The following is a 13,649-nucleotide window of genomic DNA, read 5'->3' as shown; positions in this document are numbered from 1 at the left end:
TGCTTTTTATAACCCTAGTACCCAGGATGCACCCCAGGAATAGGTCCAGGCTTCCGTGTCTTACGGCTCCCAGAATCCAATGCACCTGTCCCTGTAACCATGCCCGTCCTACCGAAAGGGGCACGCCTGCCCAGAACCAGCTCCCCGAGCCAGACCCACTCCTCCAGCCCCCTGAAGACTCCTGTCGAGTGGGAGGTGGCAGGAAAGGGGGTCCCAGGCCAAGCCTGCCGTCCGCCTCCAGGAGGCCACTGATACTGCACACGCTAATACTTTCACTGCTGGCCAAATTCTTTGAGGGAAAGAAAGCAAATAAAAAGACACATAACTCAAAAGGCACTCAATTGATTTTTTTTCACCCACTTAAACTAGACAGGAAAAGAAAAACCACTTAGAACTATGACCAAGGCCGTATGTGCCAAGAGGCGGCACAGGAAGGAGTTTTTTGGTGATCCCATCAACTTACTTTTCCAAACACAACTCAACCCAAACCGGAGGGCTACGGGGCATAATTAAACACAGAAAGCTCCTTTACAAGGGAGTTCCAGGGCTGGACGCGAAATGAGTTCAAGGTAAGGCGTTCTCTTTGAGGAGCCATTTGAACTTTGGGTGAACTTACTCAATTCGTATAATTAGGAGGAGCTGTCGGGCTTGCACAGTCATCCTGCCTCAGGGACCGACGTATGAATGCGGCCCTCTGGCCCGGCATGCAGGCACTCTGGGGACAAGGACAGGAGCCAAGGGCAACCACTAAGGCCTGGCCCAAAGAACTCTTTCCTCTCCGCACACCCAGGGAAATAAGAGGAAAGGAGAATGCCAGGTTATCTGTGAGAAAAGACTGGTAAGCGGGAGAAGGAAGGAAGCCACACTGTGTTGATGTGTCATAAATTAAACAATTTCCACAAAAGTGGCAGCCAGATGGGAGCCACCCACCCCAACAACCACCCTCACAGCAGCTCAGCTCAGCTCAAGCTCACACCTCCAGGCTGAGTCTGCGCCAGAGGCCCAGAGATCAGATCCCAGGTCTTCCCTGCGCCTCTTGTGGAACTCAGGCATCTGAGAAATGCCATCTTCTAGAAATAAATCCAGCCCCCCCTTTCCTACCATAGGTATGTTCTAAAGCAGCAGTCACCAACCGGAGGTCCGCGGATCACTGGTGGTCCGTGAGGTCTGAAAGGTTGACGACCGCTGTGAATCTAGAGCTCCAGCCCTACGATCAAATAGGTCAAGGTCCAAATAGCAGTCCACCTCACCATGGCCTTAGACAAGGTACTGACCCTCCAAGCCTCAGTTTTCTCATCTGTAAAGTGGGGTTGATGTGAGAATGACATGAATCCATGCATGCCAAGCACTTAGCACAATGCCTGACACATAGTAGGTTCTCACCAAGTTCCTTTCTGCCCCGTTCACCACATGCAGTGAATGCTGAGCACCTACTTGCTCTGTACAGGTGGCACGCCAGGGCATCTTCAATCAGGAAGCAGCAGAGATGACACAGCCCTTGCCAAGCCTCCCCTAGGCTAAGAGGTGGGAAACATTGATAATGGGTGGGCTGCTCTAGAATCTACACTGGGTGGGTTTGGGTGTTGCTTTTTGGAGTCTTGTGTGTATGTGTGGCACATACTCAGATGAAACCTTCTGCAGAGTCCAGCTAATTCCAGGGAGAACCTTGGCAATCAAATACAATGGGTTTCCTCAATGCTCCGCCAATTAATTTACTCCATTTGTCTCTCTGCTTTGCTACTTAATAAGGCGATATCAGCAGTGCAATCTGCAAATCGGAGTTAAACTGCTTAAGGCATCAGTTCCCTTTAAGGAGCCCCAAAATGCCTCTTGTCTGATGTCCTAGGCAGCTGACTCTGTCCTCTGGCTTTTGTTTGGTTCGGGGAGAGGTATGTCTTTGTTTCTGCGGAGGTGTGGGTTTTAGGGGAAAGTATCCTGAAGGCAGTTCCGAGAAAGAATGGTGAACTTGAAATGAGCTCATTTTTCCATAACCGGTTTTGGACATCTAAAGGTCTCGCTACAGAAGGAATCATGCCAACGCTCACCCATCTCTGGGAAGATGGAAAAAGCCTCGATGAAAATTACAGGTAAAGCGTCTAATAGATCAATAGCTTCAACATTTCCACCCTCCAAGCATTTTAACAACCTCAGAGGAGCTATCCAAATGACAGGTATCATTTTAGCTTTCTCCTTTTTCCTACCCCCAAGTGCAAAATGACGAGTTCAGAAACCCAGAGGCCAGCCGCCGAGGAGACAGAACACGCATGGGACAGACTTATACTAAAACTGTCCAGTATTCACGTGAAATTCAAATGTACCTGGGAATTCTGTATCTTTACCTGCTGAAATCACAGCATGGAACTTGGCGCCTGCAACCCTGCTGATGCTTAATAGATATTATGGAATTAGGGATACCTGTCCCTCACACAAGAACTGAGTGATAGCTGAACCCGGCGAAATTCAAGCTCAGCGTACCTTCCACGCAAACTGTGACCCAAGACTGGCCTTCTCTCTGCCTCGCAGGCATTACTAACTGTGGAAGCTCAGAACATCCAGCAACTAGTTCTGAACCATTTGGTTAAACGTGATATACCGGGATTTCCCCACAAAAACGCTCCAGCCAAGATTAAAAAAAAAAAGAAAGAAAAAGAAAAGATTTCTTTCCAAACCTGGACTGTTAAGATTTGCACCAAAAAAAAATAAAAAAAAAAAATCTATGTAGAACAGACCCTAAATCTCTGAACAGGCGCCCGTTCCGGGCAGTTCCCTGCTGCCAATTTTATGACATCTTTACTTCAACTTCTCCCAGAGGCCCAAACCGAGGAAGCTGTAAAACCCTGGGCAAACACAGCCATTTGCTAAGAGAAAAGCCAGCGTGGGGCCCATCTGGGCTTTGCTTGTCCTGCGTTTGTGTGTCACCATTGACAGAGTGGCCGCCTTCCTCGGAGCACCTGGCCACTGGCAGAGGCCTTGGCTGGGTTGTTGATATCTTCCTCCCGGACACTTTCTGTCAGGAGTCAGGGGACGTCCTGCCGGGACTGACTGACGCCCTGCCCCAGGCTGGACTCCACACTCTCCCTGAATGGCCGCCATACTGTATTGGACATTAGCTGCTAAAGGCCCACAGGCAAGCAGCTCTCCAAGGGCGGCCCCGTGGCTCGATCGGTGGCTCCCGGAGGCCCAGCGAAAGGCCTTCCACAGAGCAGGCCCCCCGATAAACACCGAGGAAGTAAACCTCTCTGCTGACTGGAAGCCCAAAGCCAACGCAGGAGGAGCAACAACCACCACTCTGAAATCACCATCCAGGGCTGGGCCCACCACCCACATTCTTGATCTTATGATAAGTGGGGGAAAATATCGTGACGTGCCTTTGAACCACAAAAGATTTCCATGGAACTCAAGAAGCCCCTTTAGCAGATCCAATTTTAGGCAGGACTCCGGAGAGGGGATATTGGTAGCAAACAGAGGTGGGGGCGGCGGAGGGGGACTGAACAAGGCCCCTATTCTGCCCAGCACAGGTGCTGGTAACAGGACACCCTGTCTAAGCGAGACCTGGGTGGGGAATGCAAGGTGTGGTTGGGTGTTTTTTTCACTCCCAGTCGCATTACATAAGGCCAAACACACTCTCCGACCTGGTGCAAAGTTCTCCCTGCATCAGGCCCGATTCAGCTCCAGACACGGTGATTCTTAAGCAACAAGGCGGAGAAAAACATTTGATGTTAGCATCCAACTGTTTCTGAGCTAAGTTAATTATTAAAGGAAGAAAGACAGCCACAGGGTGAGCTGCCCTCAAGTTTGGCCAGAGTCTCCTGGTCCTATGACCTACGAGCTCCCCAAACATCATGAATTCTATGCAGGTTCAATTACTTACATTTAAAAAAAAATAACCAATGAAAAAATACAAATATCAAATCGGTATGGTGCACACCTGACAGTAATATAGTGTGCTGTGTCAATTATACCTCAATTTAAAAAAATACGATGTTTGCAACAGTTATCCTTGGAGAGAAACTCGGAAAAGATTCCAGGACCTCCTTAATGCAGTCACCACGATCTAACCATCAGAAGCCAGTCAACTGACTTTCCACACACAGTCACTTCCAAGCTGCTGTTCCCCGAGACAAGCAGGCGATGCGCCCGTGCCTCCAGCCACATGAGTCTCTTGCTTCCCCTTTTCCTCTGGGATCAGCTCACAGCAGACGACTTGATTTATGTGGATGGGCGGAAAGGCAGCCAGTAAGCGATTTTGCACACCACCATTCATTACTGACCACCACCACAGTAGGGTGGGAGAAGGGGAAAAAACACAAGGTTTCCTCTCGACAAGGAATCAATAAGTTATTTAACAGCTGCATCCCAATGGGAGCCAAGTGAGGGTTTCTTCGGCCCCCCTCCCCCCGAAAAGGATGCAGCGCACGCCCTGACAGCCGAGGACTTAACCAGATGAAGGATCATTAGACGGAAGCAAAGAGAAGCCTCCCTCGCTTTTCCATGTCTTGGGCTCTCTGGCTTCGGAAGATAGATGGTGCGAGGCCTTGACATGACTCCATTTGTGTTGTTGTGTTGTTTTTTTCCTCCAAAGAGGAAATCGACTCCCTTCCTGTGTTGCTGTTGTTCATTCTGGAGCATCAAATGCTACTAAAAAAGCCATTTTTCATATCTTTCCTCACCCCGGTCCAACGTCACTTCTTAGAAAATGGCCTAAAAATTTTCTCAAGGTGGCATTCCAAACGGGTGTCCAACATTTACACCTGACCTTCAAAGTGCACAGAGAGGGGATGAGAGGCATTAAAACCCATCGTGCGAGTTCAAAGAGGAAAAGAAGCCGATAAGCAGGGCATTAGAAAGCCAGCTGATTTCAGCATTAAAAACTGACTTTTACTGCTGGCAGCTGCATGCATATGCGTACTCTACACTGCTTATCCTCTATGCCCAAATGTTAAAAGTCCCTTCGAAAATGTCAGTCAACTAATTCATGAAGAAATCTTTTAAGAAGAAAACCCCACGAAAATATTCAGCAACTATCTTAATGAATAAACAAGCTTGGAAACCAGACACCCCCCCCCCTTTTTCCTTCTCTCTCTACTCCCCAAAAGTCTGAAATTCTGCAGACCCCAAGGCATGTCATAGTTGTTGCTTTTAAAATCTTTGCTTCCAAAACAAAACCAACAGAAACCTTTAAAATAAATACCTTCCCACAGGATGTTGAACAAATGCTACTACATTCCAAGGGAAAGAACTCAGGAACCACAGACTATAGATCCTGCACCCAAGGGGCATTAAACAAGTCTTTATTTTTAACTGGAATCTTGTGGAGGGAAAAACATGCCAACGTAGCACCCACAAACCCCCAGAGCCACAGTGCTGCAGGGCGGCCATGGGGTGGCAGGTGGAAGCAGAAGGGCCCACTCTGTGGGGGGTTACCTACAGAAGGGCTTTGGGCTCACACCAGTAAATGGGAAGAACCAAGGCTAGATTCTGGATTAAAGAACAAAGAGAGAGGGAAAACTCTAGATGTTTACACTCTGGAACTGCAGTGGGCAGACCTATTAGGTCACGGGGTTCTTGTTACTACTACTGGGGGGCTGGAAACATCCTTTTCTCTCCCCCAAAAAACACAAGCAGCTTTACCAACCCATCCCAAATTCTTCCCCTAGTGATCAGAATAGGCGTGTGCCTCAACCCAAATCCTGTTTGATTATAAGGCCTGCACAATTAAGTTAACCAGAAATACTCCAGGAGTCCACGGCGGCACCAATCTTTGTCTCAAAAGAGCACATCAATGGTGAATTGGGGGCAAAGGAATGCGAGGGGCTGTCTTTGAACAGGGAATAATCTAATTCCAAGTGGCTGGATTAGAGGCATTCCGGGGCAAACAGGATACCTTTGAAGATAATGCTGCACGGATGTCAATTTCTGACAAAAGGCACCGGCTCTGTAGAAGGATTTCAAAATAGACAAGAGCAGGACAGAGGCACCTTGGAGAAGTTCACCCTGGGCAAGGTGGCAGTTGGTTCTAAAAGGGGCAAGTAGCCCGTGACAGCTGAACATTCCTTCCCAAAGTCCATCTCCAAGGCCAAACCCTGTCCAAACCTTACACTTCATCAGACAAAAGCTCCTCCGGGAGCCCAGGCAGCGGCTGAAGGGGGGCTGTCCACACCCACTCGCTGCACAGCTTCCAAACCTGCCCACTCTTTTTGGAAGCTGAGCTTTTAATTAAACACCACCTCCCCGGATCTGTTGAGGCAAATTGAGGCTGGGCTAGAGCCAAAGAGAAGCTCCCTAAATACACATGGGGAAAAAGATCCCCCCACCGCCCCCAATTCCCACCTCCAGCCAGCTCAAAAGGCTGATTATATTTCCCTTGGATGAGTAACGGAGGGCCCCCTGGTCTATCTCTATGCACAGAAAATCCACGTCCAAGGATCAGGTTATCCCCAGTCCCACCCTTCGCAGGAAAAAGCCAGGGTGTTGTTCTCCACCCCCAACACACGCGTGTGCGCGCGCACGCACACACACGCGCACACAATTTTCACAATCCTTCCAAGAGAAAACCGGGAGTCTGTGTGTGGTGGGTACGTGTGTGGGGGGAGGGGGGAGCTACAGTTGTTTGTGGGGCCCCAATCTCGCCTTCAGGCTGGGAGCCTCAGCCAGGGCCAGGAGGGGCCCCTGCAAGGCTGCTCTGGGAACTTCTGCTCCGCGCCCCGGGGAGGGCCCGAGGGAAGGCATGCACACCCTCACCAGCTTTGAAACGGCGTAATTAATACCTAATTTGTTCGGATCCCTCCAGGTGGACCTGAAAGCCAAGGAGGGAAAGGGAGTCTTCCTTTCCAGGCTCAGGCCGCGAGCTCCTTTCCGAGGCCAGGCAGAGCCCCCAATACCGCGCCAGGCGCCCTCTCCCCGCACCCGGGGGAATCAGGTGTCCGCCCAGCACCCAGCCTCTGCGGGTCGCAGACACTCCGTCCAAGGACAGACAATGGAAAACTTGGAGCCGGGGCCCTGAGCCCCCCAGGAAAATGAGTTGAGGCCGCCCCCTGGGACAATGAGCAGGGAGAGGGGAGGGAGCATCAAACACCCCCCCGTGGAAGCCGCCCGACCGGTGACCCAGCAGAGCCCGAAACGGCACCCGGGTTGAGCAGGTGACACCCGGGCCGCAGCGCTCCCGCAGGTGGCTATCGGCCGCCGCGCAGACCAGGACCGGGCGGCTGGCCCGGGGCGGAGGCGAAGCGCCGCGGCCAGGTCAGCGCGCGGCGGCCAGCGCCGCAGCCGCGCCCCCGGCGACCTACCTTCATGTCGCTGATGATGGTCTGGAAGAGGCCTCCGAGCGCGCTGCATTCCTTCTCAATCACAGCCTCCATTTTCCCGGCGCCGGCGGGGACAGGACGCACACGCTGGGCCGCCTGGACTGTGCGCGGGACCGGGCTGGCTCACCCCGGCAGGAATTCCACACTCGCAGCCTCTCCAGCAAAGAGGACCGAGTGCCCGAGGTCGACTGTTCTCTGCCCAAAATAACAACAATAATTTCAAAAGCCAAACCGCTCCGTAGGGTGATTTGCCTACACGCAGCGCTCGGCTCCTGGCCTTAAAAATGCCCGCAGAAGGCTGACAATCAGACCACCACGGGCGCCCACGACGGAAACGGCAAAGCCCATCTTGAGGCAGAGAAAAGCGCCCGCTGACCCAGGGCCAGCGCCATTAAAAAAATGCAAGGTTTTCCAAATTAATAGATTTGGGGGAAATTACAAAAACAAAATCGCCCAACAGCAGAGCGGGTGAGCTCGCAGCGTCCGGATCTGTTGCTCGCAGCCGCGGCCGCCGCCTCCTTTTCACTCCTGCGCGCCCGGCCCTGCGCTCGCTCTGGCTCGGCTCCCGCGGACGTTCCGAGAGGCGCACGCGCGCTCGTGGCCGTGCGTCCGCCGCGGGGGTGCGGGAGGGCGCGCGCGCGCGCGCGGGGCTGGGAGCGCGTGCCCGGGAGGCGCGTGGGGCGCGGGCAGCGGAGAGGCGCCGGCAGGCGGTGCAGCGAGGATCCGAGCCCGGCGGGAGCCTCCCCCTCCGAGCGCGCACGGGGCACCTTCTGCCCCGGCCGCCGGTCGCAGCGCGGAGAGGGCGTGTCAGCACGAGGCGAGGGGAACGCCCACCCCACAATGGCTGCGAGCGCCCGGAACGGAGGGTGCACCCGCCACTCCCCGGGGACTCACGGTGGCCAGCTTAGCGCAGTGTCCAGCAAATAGTGAGCACTCAGTAGGGCGAGAAAACTGCTGCTTGCTGCTGCTCTGCTGCTACTGCTGCTACTGCAGGCTTCTCAGAATAGGCGCGGTCTGTGATATCAGGACTGCAATGCCAAGTCACGACTGCAAACAGCCAAATATGTCATTTAAGGAGAGTTCGGGGCGTGTCCTGCAGCGGGATGCGGAGTTCAATAAAGTTGCAGGAGGCTGGGAACGTGGATTGATTTGCCATTGCTAATAAGTGGCAGTAGAGCATTATTGCTGACTGCCCGTGGCTTGGACAGTTTTCCAGGCCCACTGAGGTCAGTGGTGTTGGTATAACTGCAGAGCGCCCTGTTGGGAAGTTTAACCTGGAAAGAGAGCGAATGTGCCCAAGTTGACGGGGGAGCTGGTGTTTCATTTTCGCAGCTCCACCGCCTAACTGCACGGGTCTCATTTAGATCAGGATCAAATAGACAAAGAGGAGGGGACCCCGAGGAACGGCTTTTAAAAGACCTTGAAACAAAAGCACCAAACTCTGGGCTGTTCCCTTGACCCTTGAGCTGACCGTTGGCAGCACTAAACACACAAAAGGAAATGACAAAAGAAACCATATGCAACATGTGATAGACTATTTCAGACACAGTGGTAGGAAAAGTTCTGGCTTTGAAAAACTGCGTGAATCAAAGAGAAGCACAGATCTGCCTATCACAGCTCAGAAGATCATTTTCCCCGGGGCCACTCTGCCCAACTCTTAACCACAACCCTCTTTGTCCACTTCTCTCCCCAAAATCATAGGAAGGAGTGTCGATTCTGGAATGAGCTGCTTTCATGTGGACGTATAGATCTCATCTTCACCTTGCCAATAACAGTGCTGACGCATAGGTTGTTCTTAATCGTTACGGTTATTATGACTTTACTACTATAAATATTGTAGTAATCAAGATCACTGCTTTTACAGCCAGATTGCCTGGGTTCAATCTAACGGGATGGCCTTGGGCCATACTAATGGGGCCTCAGTTTCCTCATCTGTAAATGGGGATAAAGATAGCATCTACTTCACAGGGCTGTCCTGAGTTTCCCCTAGACCCGTGGTCGGCAAACTGCGGCTCGCGAGCCACATGCGGCTCTTTGGCCCCTTGAGTGTGGCTCTTCCTAAGCCTTAGGAGTACCCTAATTAAGTTAATAACAATGTACCTACCTATATAGTTTAAGTTTAAAAAATTTGGCTCTCAAAAGAAATTTCAATCGTTGTACCGTTGATATTTGGCTCTGTTGACTAATGAGTTTGCCGACCACTGCAGCCTAGACTAATATATGTAAAGCATTTAAAGCAGTTACTGGCACATAGTAAACACGCACTCAAAAAATTTTATCAACAGAAAGAGATTCACAATAGTCAAGATGTGGAAACAACCTAAATGTCCGTAGCAGATGAATGGATAAAGTGTGGGGTATGCATACAATGGGCTATTATTAGCCTTAAAAAGGAAGGAAACTCTGCAGTATGCAACAGCATGGATGAACCGCGGGGACATTGTGCTAAGTGAAATAAGCCAGTCACAGGACAAGTACTGCGTGATTCCACTTATATGAAGCATATAATAAAATAGTCCAACTCAGAGAATGAGAGTGAAGAGTGGTGGTTGCCAGGGGGTGGGGGTGGGTGCTAATCCATGGGCACGAAGTCTCAGTTATGAAAGACAAGTTCTAGAGGTCCACTGTACAACACATACTTACACTTAACCATCCTGTATTATATACTTTGAGATGCGTTAAGAGGGTCGGTCTCATGTTGTGTTCTTACCACAGTCAAATACATTTTTAAACAGAAGAAGGAAGGGAGGAGGGACCAAGTCAAGGCTCGTTGCAGCCCTGGTCCCAGAGGGCACGTGGCGAGCCTATACTGTTGGCGTGCTGTCCCTCTGACTTTGCCAAGGGCCTACTGTGTACATGGTAGGCGTTTTATGTGCATGATATCTAATCCTCACCACAACCTTAAGGAGGTGGTCATACTAGCCTTCATTTTACTATTGGAAAGTGGCCGGCAGGACTTCAACCTTGGTTTTCTGACTGCCATGCCGGAAGCCTCACTTCTACCCAGCCTCCAGCCCTCCTGGCATATGGGGCCCTGATATAGCCCAAAGGACACTGTGTTTGGCTTTCCTGCCGCACACCTGAATTCAAATGCCCTGAACACAACCTTAGCATTGTTTAAAAAGCACGCCTCTCTTTTTTTAATCCTCACCAGAGGATATTTTTCCATTGATTTTTTTTGTAGTGGAAGAGAGAAGGAAAGACCAAGAGAAATATTGATGTGAGAGAAACACATCGATTGTTGCTTCCTGCACGCATCCTGACCAGGGCCCGGGCCAGGGAGGAGCTTGCAAATGAGGTGCATGACCAGAATTGAACCCGGGACCCTTCAGTCCACAGGCCGACACTATCCACTGAGCCAAACCGGCTAAGGCAAGCACACCTCTCTTGTCTCCTTTCGCTCAGGTCTCTACTGGCCTCGGGACTGAGAAGCAGGCCCCTGTCTTCCATGAGAAAGTGAAGCATCCTTGAGGGGAGCCCGAGAAAGATTCACCAGGCAGGAAGGCTCAGAGGTGGGGCCAGACTTGGCATTTTTAATAAGTCTGTGGTCAGGCTGGTGAACGGAGGGATTTTGAGGAAAAAACTGACAAGGTCAGATTTACACGCCTTCTGTTACCTTCTTTCCCCATAGTTGAGCATCCCCCTGACTTTCTCCTTGCTTTGGAACACCCAGCATTCACTGTGCAGACATCAAGACCAATTAATATATAATTCCTCCAAGAAATGTTTGCTTTTTGTTTTGTTTTGTTTTGCATAGCTCCTAGAAGGAGGAACCCAAAGGAATGAATCTCTACTGAAATTAATTTCAACCCCAGTGATCCTCGGAAGGAGAGATTGGGAGGCAACGATGCCTTCCCAAAGCAGCCCCCCCTCCTTTCCCCAGGGAAGATGGTCAGCATGCCCCCCCCACCCATCTCCTCACGCTGTAACCTCCAGCAGGCTGTTTGAGCTCCCAGCTAGCCTCTGTTTCTGCGGGTTCCCACTGATGGGCTGCTCCCAGGATTGAAATGGATGTCAGATGCAGTCATATAGTAATGCTGCCCTCATGAGTTCCCCTCCTTCCCAGAAGTGATTCTCAACCCGGGCTGAGTGGAGAGCGCTGCCTGGTCCCCAGACTTGGCAGCAATTGGAATCCCCTGTGGGAATTTTAAATCACTCCCGCCAGGGCTCCACTCCCAGGGAGCCTGATTCAGGTGGTCGGGGCTGTGCCCTGGGCATCGAGACTTTTCAAAGCTTTCCAGATGATTCCAATAGGCAGCAAATTTATGAATCCGACCCATAAACAATTAAAGTGGAATCTCTGGGGACTGGGCACCAGAATTGTTTAATGTATCATATTTTATTCCATCCTCATAGAAGGATACGGAGGGTGTGTGTGTGTGTGTGTGTGTGTGTGTGTTGTCATTATTTGTTTTACAAAAATAGATTACACACACATACTTTTTTAGATCTTGCTATTAACACTTCCTGCTATCACTTCTTGCTATCAATGGTTTCTGTAAAAAATCCCTCCAGGTCCATTAATATTATTCTAACACATTCTTTTTCTTCTTTTAATTTTTAAATGTTGATGCAATCATGATGTATAGAAACACTGCAAGAGTAGGGCAGAGGTTTCTCATTCACCCTTCATTAGGTTCCCCAAATGTTAACCCATTATGATATTTGCTTCATGCTCGGGGATGCTTTTAAAACTCCACAGGTGTCTTTAACGTGAGGCCAGGTTGCTATGTGAGGCCCCGGGGTTGCTATGAGACTTCAGATGCTGTTTGTGACACTCCTGAGCCTAGTGAAGGGCTTTGCATTGGAGGCAGCTGTGTGAGGTGGTTAAGAGGGTAGGTTCTGTCCAGCTGGTGTAGCTCAGTAGTTGAGCCTCAACATATGAACCAGGAGGTCACGGCTCGATTCCCGGTTAAGGCACATGCCCAGGTTGCGGGCTCCATCCCCAGTGTGGGGCGTGCAGTGGGCAGCTGATCAATGGTTCTCACTCATTATTGATGTTTCTTTCTATCTCTCCCTCTCCCTTCCTCTCTGAAATCAATAAAAATATATTTTTAAAAAAGGAAGGTAGGCTTAGGGTCAGGCTACCTAGGTTTGACTTCTGGCTTCTTCACTTCCAAGCCTTCTGTGCCTCAGTTTCTTCATCTGTAAAGTGGCTAATAGAAGTGCTAACTCCAAAGGCTATGTAAGGTCTGAATGAGATTACTTATGATACCACACAGTAGGACTCAATAAAGCGTAGCTATTAATATGTATTGATCATTATCATGGCTCATCTATGAAAAAAATTTGGTTTAAGCTTGCTCTATAAGAAGTAAAATTCTTTGTGAGCCCAGAGCCACTCCATCTCTTAGAAAGTCTGAGGAGTTGTCAGTATATAAAGCATCACAAATTGAGAAACAGAATCCCCCTTTGAAAATGAAACTAGCAAGAGTCTAGAAATAACATCTGTCACAGTGACTCACTGTCAGAGGTGTTTGACGTGTGTTTGTGGATGGTAGCCTAGGAAACACCCAGTTGTAGCCTCAGAGTGTGAACGTGTCCTTGGTCAGGAAACTAATGAAAGAAGGTGTTTCCTTATTAACTGGTTGGTAGCGAGGCCAACGTGATGCTGCAACAGCAGGGTCGCCAGCCTGTGCCTATGGGGGTCGGGCAGCGCACCTGTGGGAGGCAGGCCAGGTGCAAGTTCACAGGAGGTGGGGGAACCATAGTGACCTGAGAGCAAGTTCTCCAGCTGCTCCCCAGTCCAAGGCCAAGTGGGAATGTCGGCCCTTCATTGCCACAGGTTCTAGTTCTTCCAAAGGGACTGAAACGTTTGAATCTGGATGGGAAATTTTCCCCCCAACCACAATATGTTGTAATTTCTAAATTTTTACAAACTCCCCTGCAAGCTGTAAGCAGCCTGTGGTCGTGGGAGTCTGGTACGGGGTCTGGCTCAGGGGGAAGATGTGAGAGGGAGAAAGAAGCTGGAAGAATGCATGCTTCTCTGGGCCCCCAGCTGACGGATCTAGGTCACCAGGAAAGTGTGTCTGCTCCGTAGTAGGTGAGGGACAGTTCAGGTCAGCTCCTGAGATGTTTCTTGAGCACCTACTCTGTGCCAAGCCACTCTCGTTCTCCAGGACCGTCAGATTTCCCCTTCCTGTTTGTATTCTCCCCAGCTGTCTGCTGACCCCAACGTAGCTTTTGAGCTACCTTAGTATTGAGAGTGGCCTTCTGAGGGGAGCAGATATCCCGCCGCACGTTACAGAACAAGACAGTCCAGGGCCCGATCGCTCCCTCTCTGGAACGTGTCTCTTTCTGTTCCATAGGAGCACGATGGAAAAAAGGAACATGTGGCAAGTGAGA

The 13,649-nt window shown here is 50.5% G+C and overlaps 1 protein-coding gene across 17 annotated transcripts in view; it reads right to left on the bottom strand.

Annotated features, from left to right (window-relative positions):
• Nucleotides 1-8,339, bottom strand: part of MTSS1 (MTSS I-BAR domain containing 1) — a 134,072-nt gene extending 125,733 nt beyond the window's left edge. For 3 of the 17 annotated variants that reach the window (XM_059672739.1, XM_059672749.1, XM_059672751.1), the window contains exon 1: nt 7,287-8,153. In XM_059672739.1, coding sequence (XP_059528722.1) covers nt 7,287-7,358 — 72 coding nt within the window. In that variant the 5' untranslated portion in view covers nt 7,359-8,153. Of the gene's footprint in view, nt 1-7,286; nt 8,159-8,198 lie in introns of those variants that run through there. The other 14 variants (XM_059672738.1, XM_059672741.1, XM_059672744.1 and 11 more) reach the window with 9 other exon arrangements.
• Nucleotides 8,340-13,649: the final 5,310 nt, after the last annotated feature.

Source organism: Myotis daubentonii, chromosome 17, assembly GCF_963259705.1.
Source record: "Myotis daubentonii chromosome 17, mMyoDau2.1, whole genome shotgun sequence".
In the NCBI taxonomy this organism is placed as follows: domain Eukaryota; kingdom Metazoa; phylum Chordata; class Mammalia; order Chiroptera; family Vespertilionidae; genus Myotis; species Myotis daubentonii.
Note: the sequence above shows the minus strand (reverse complement) of the source record. Positions and strands in the feature narration are given on the sequence as shown.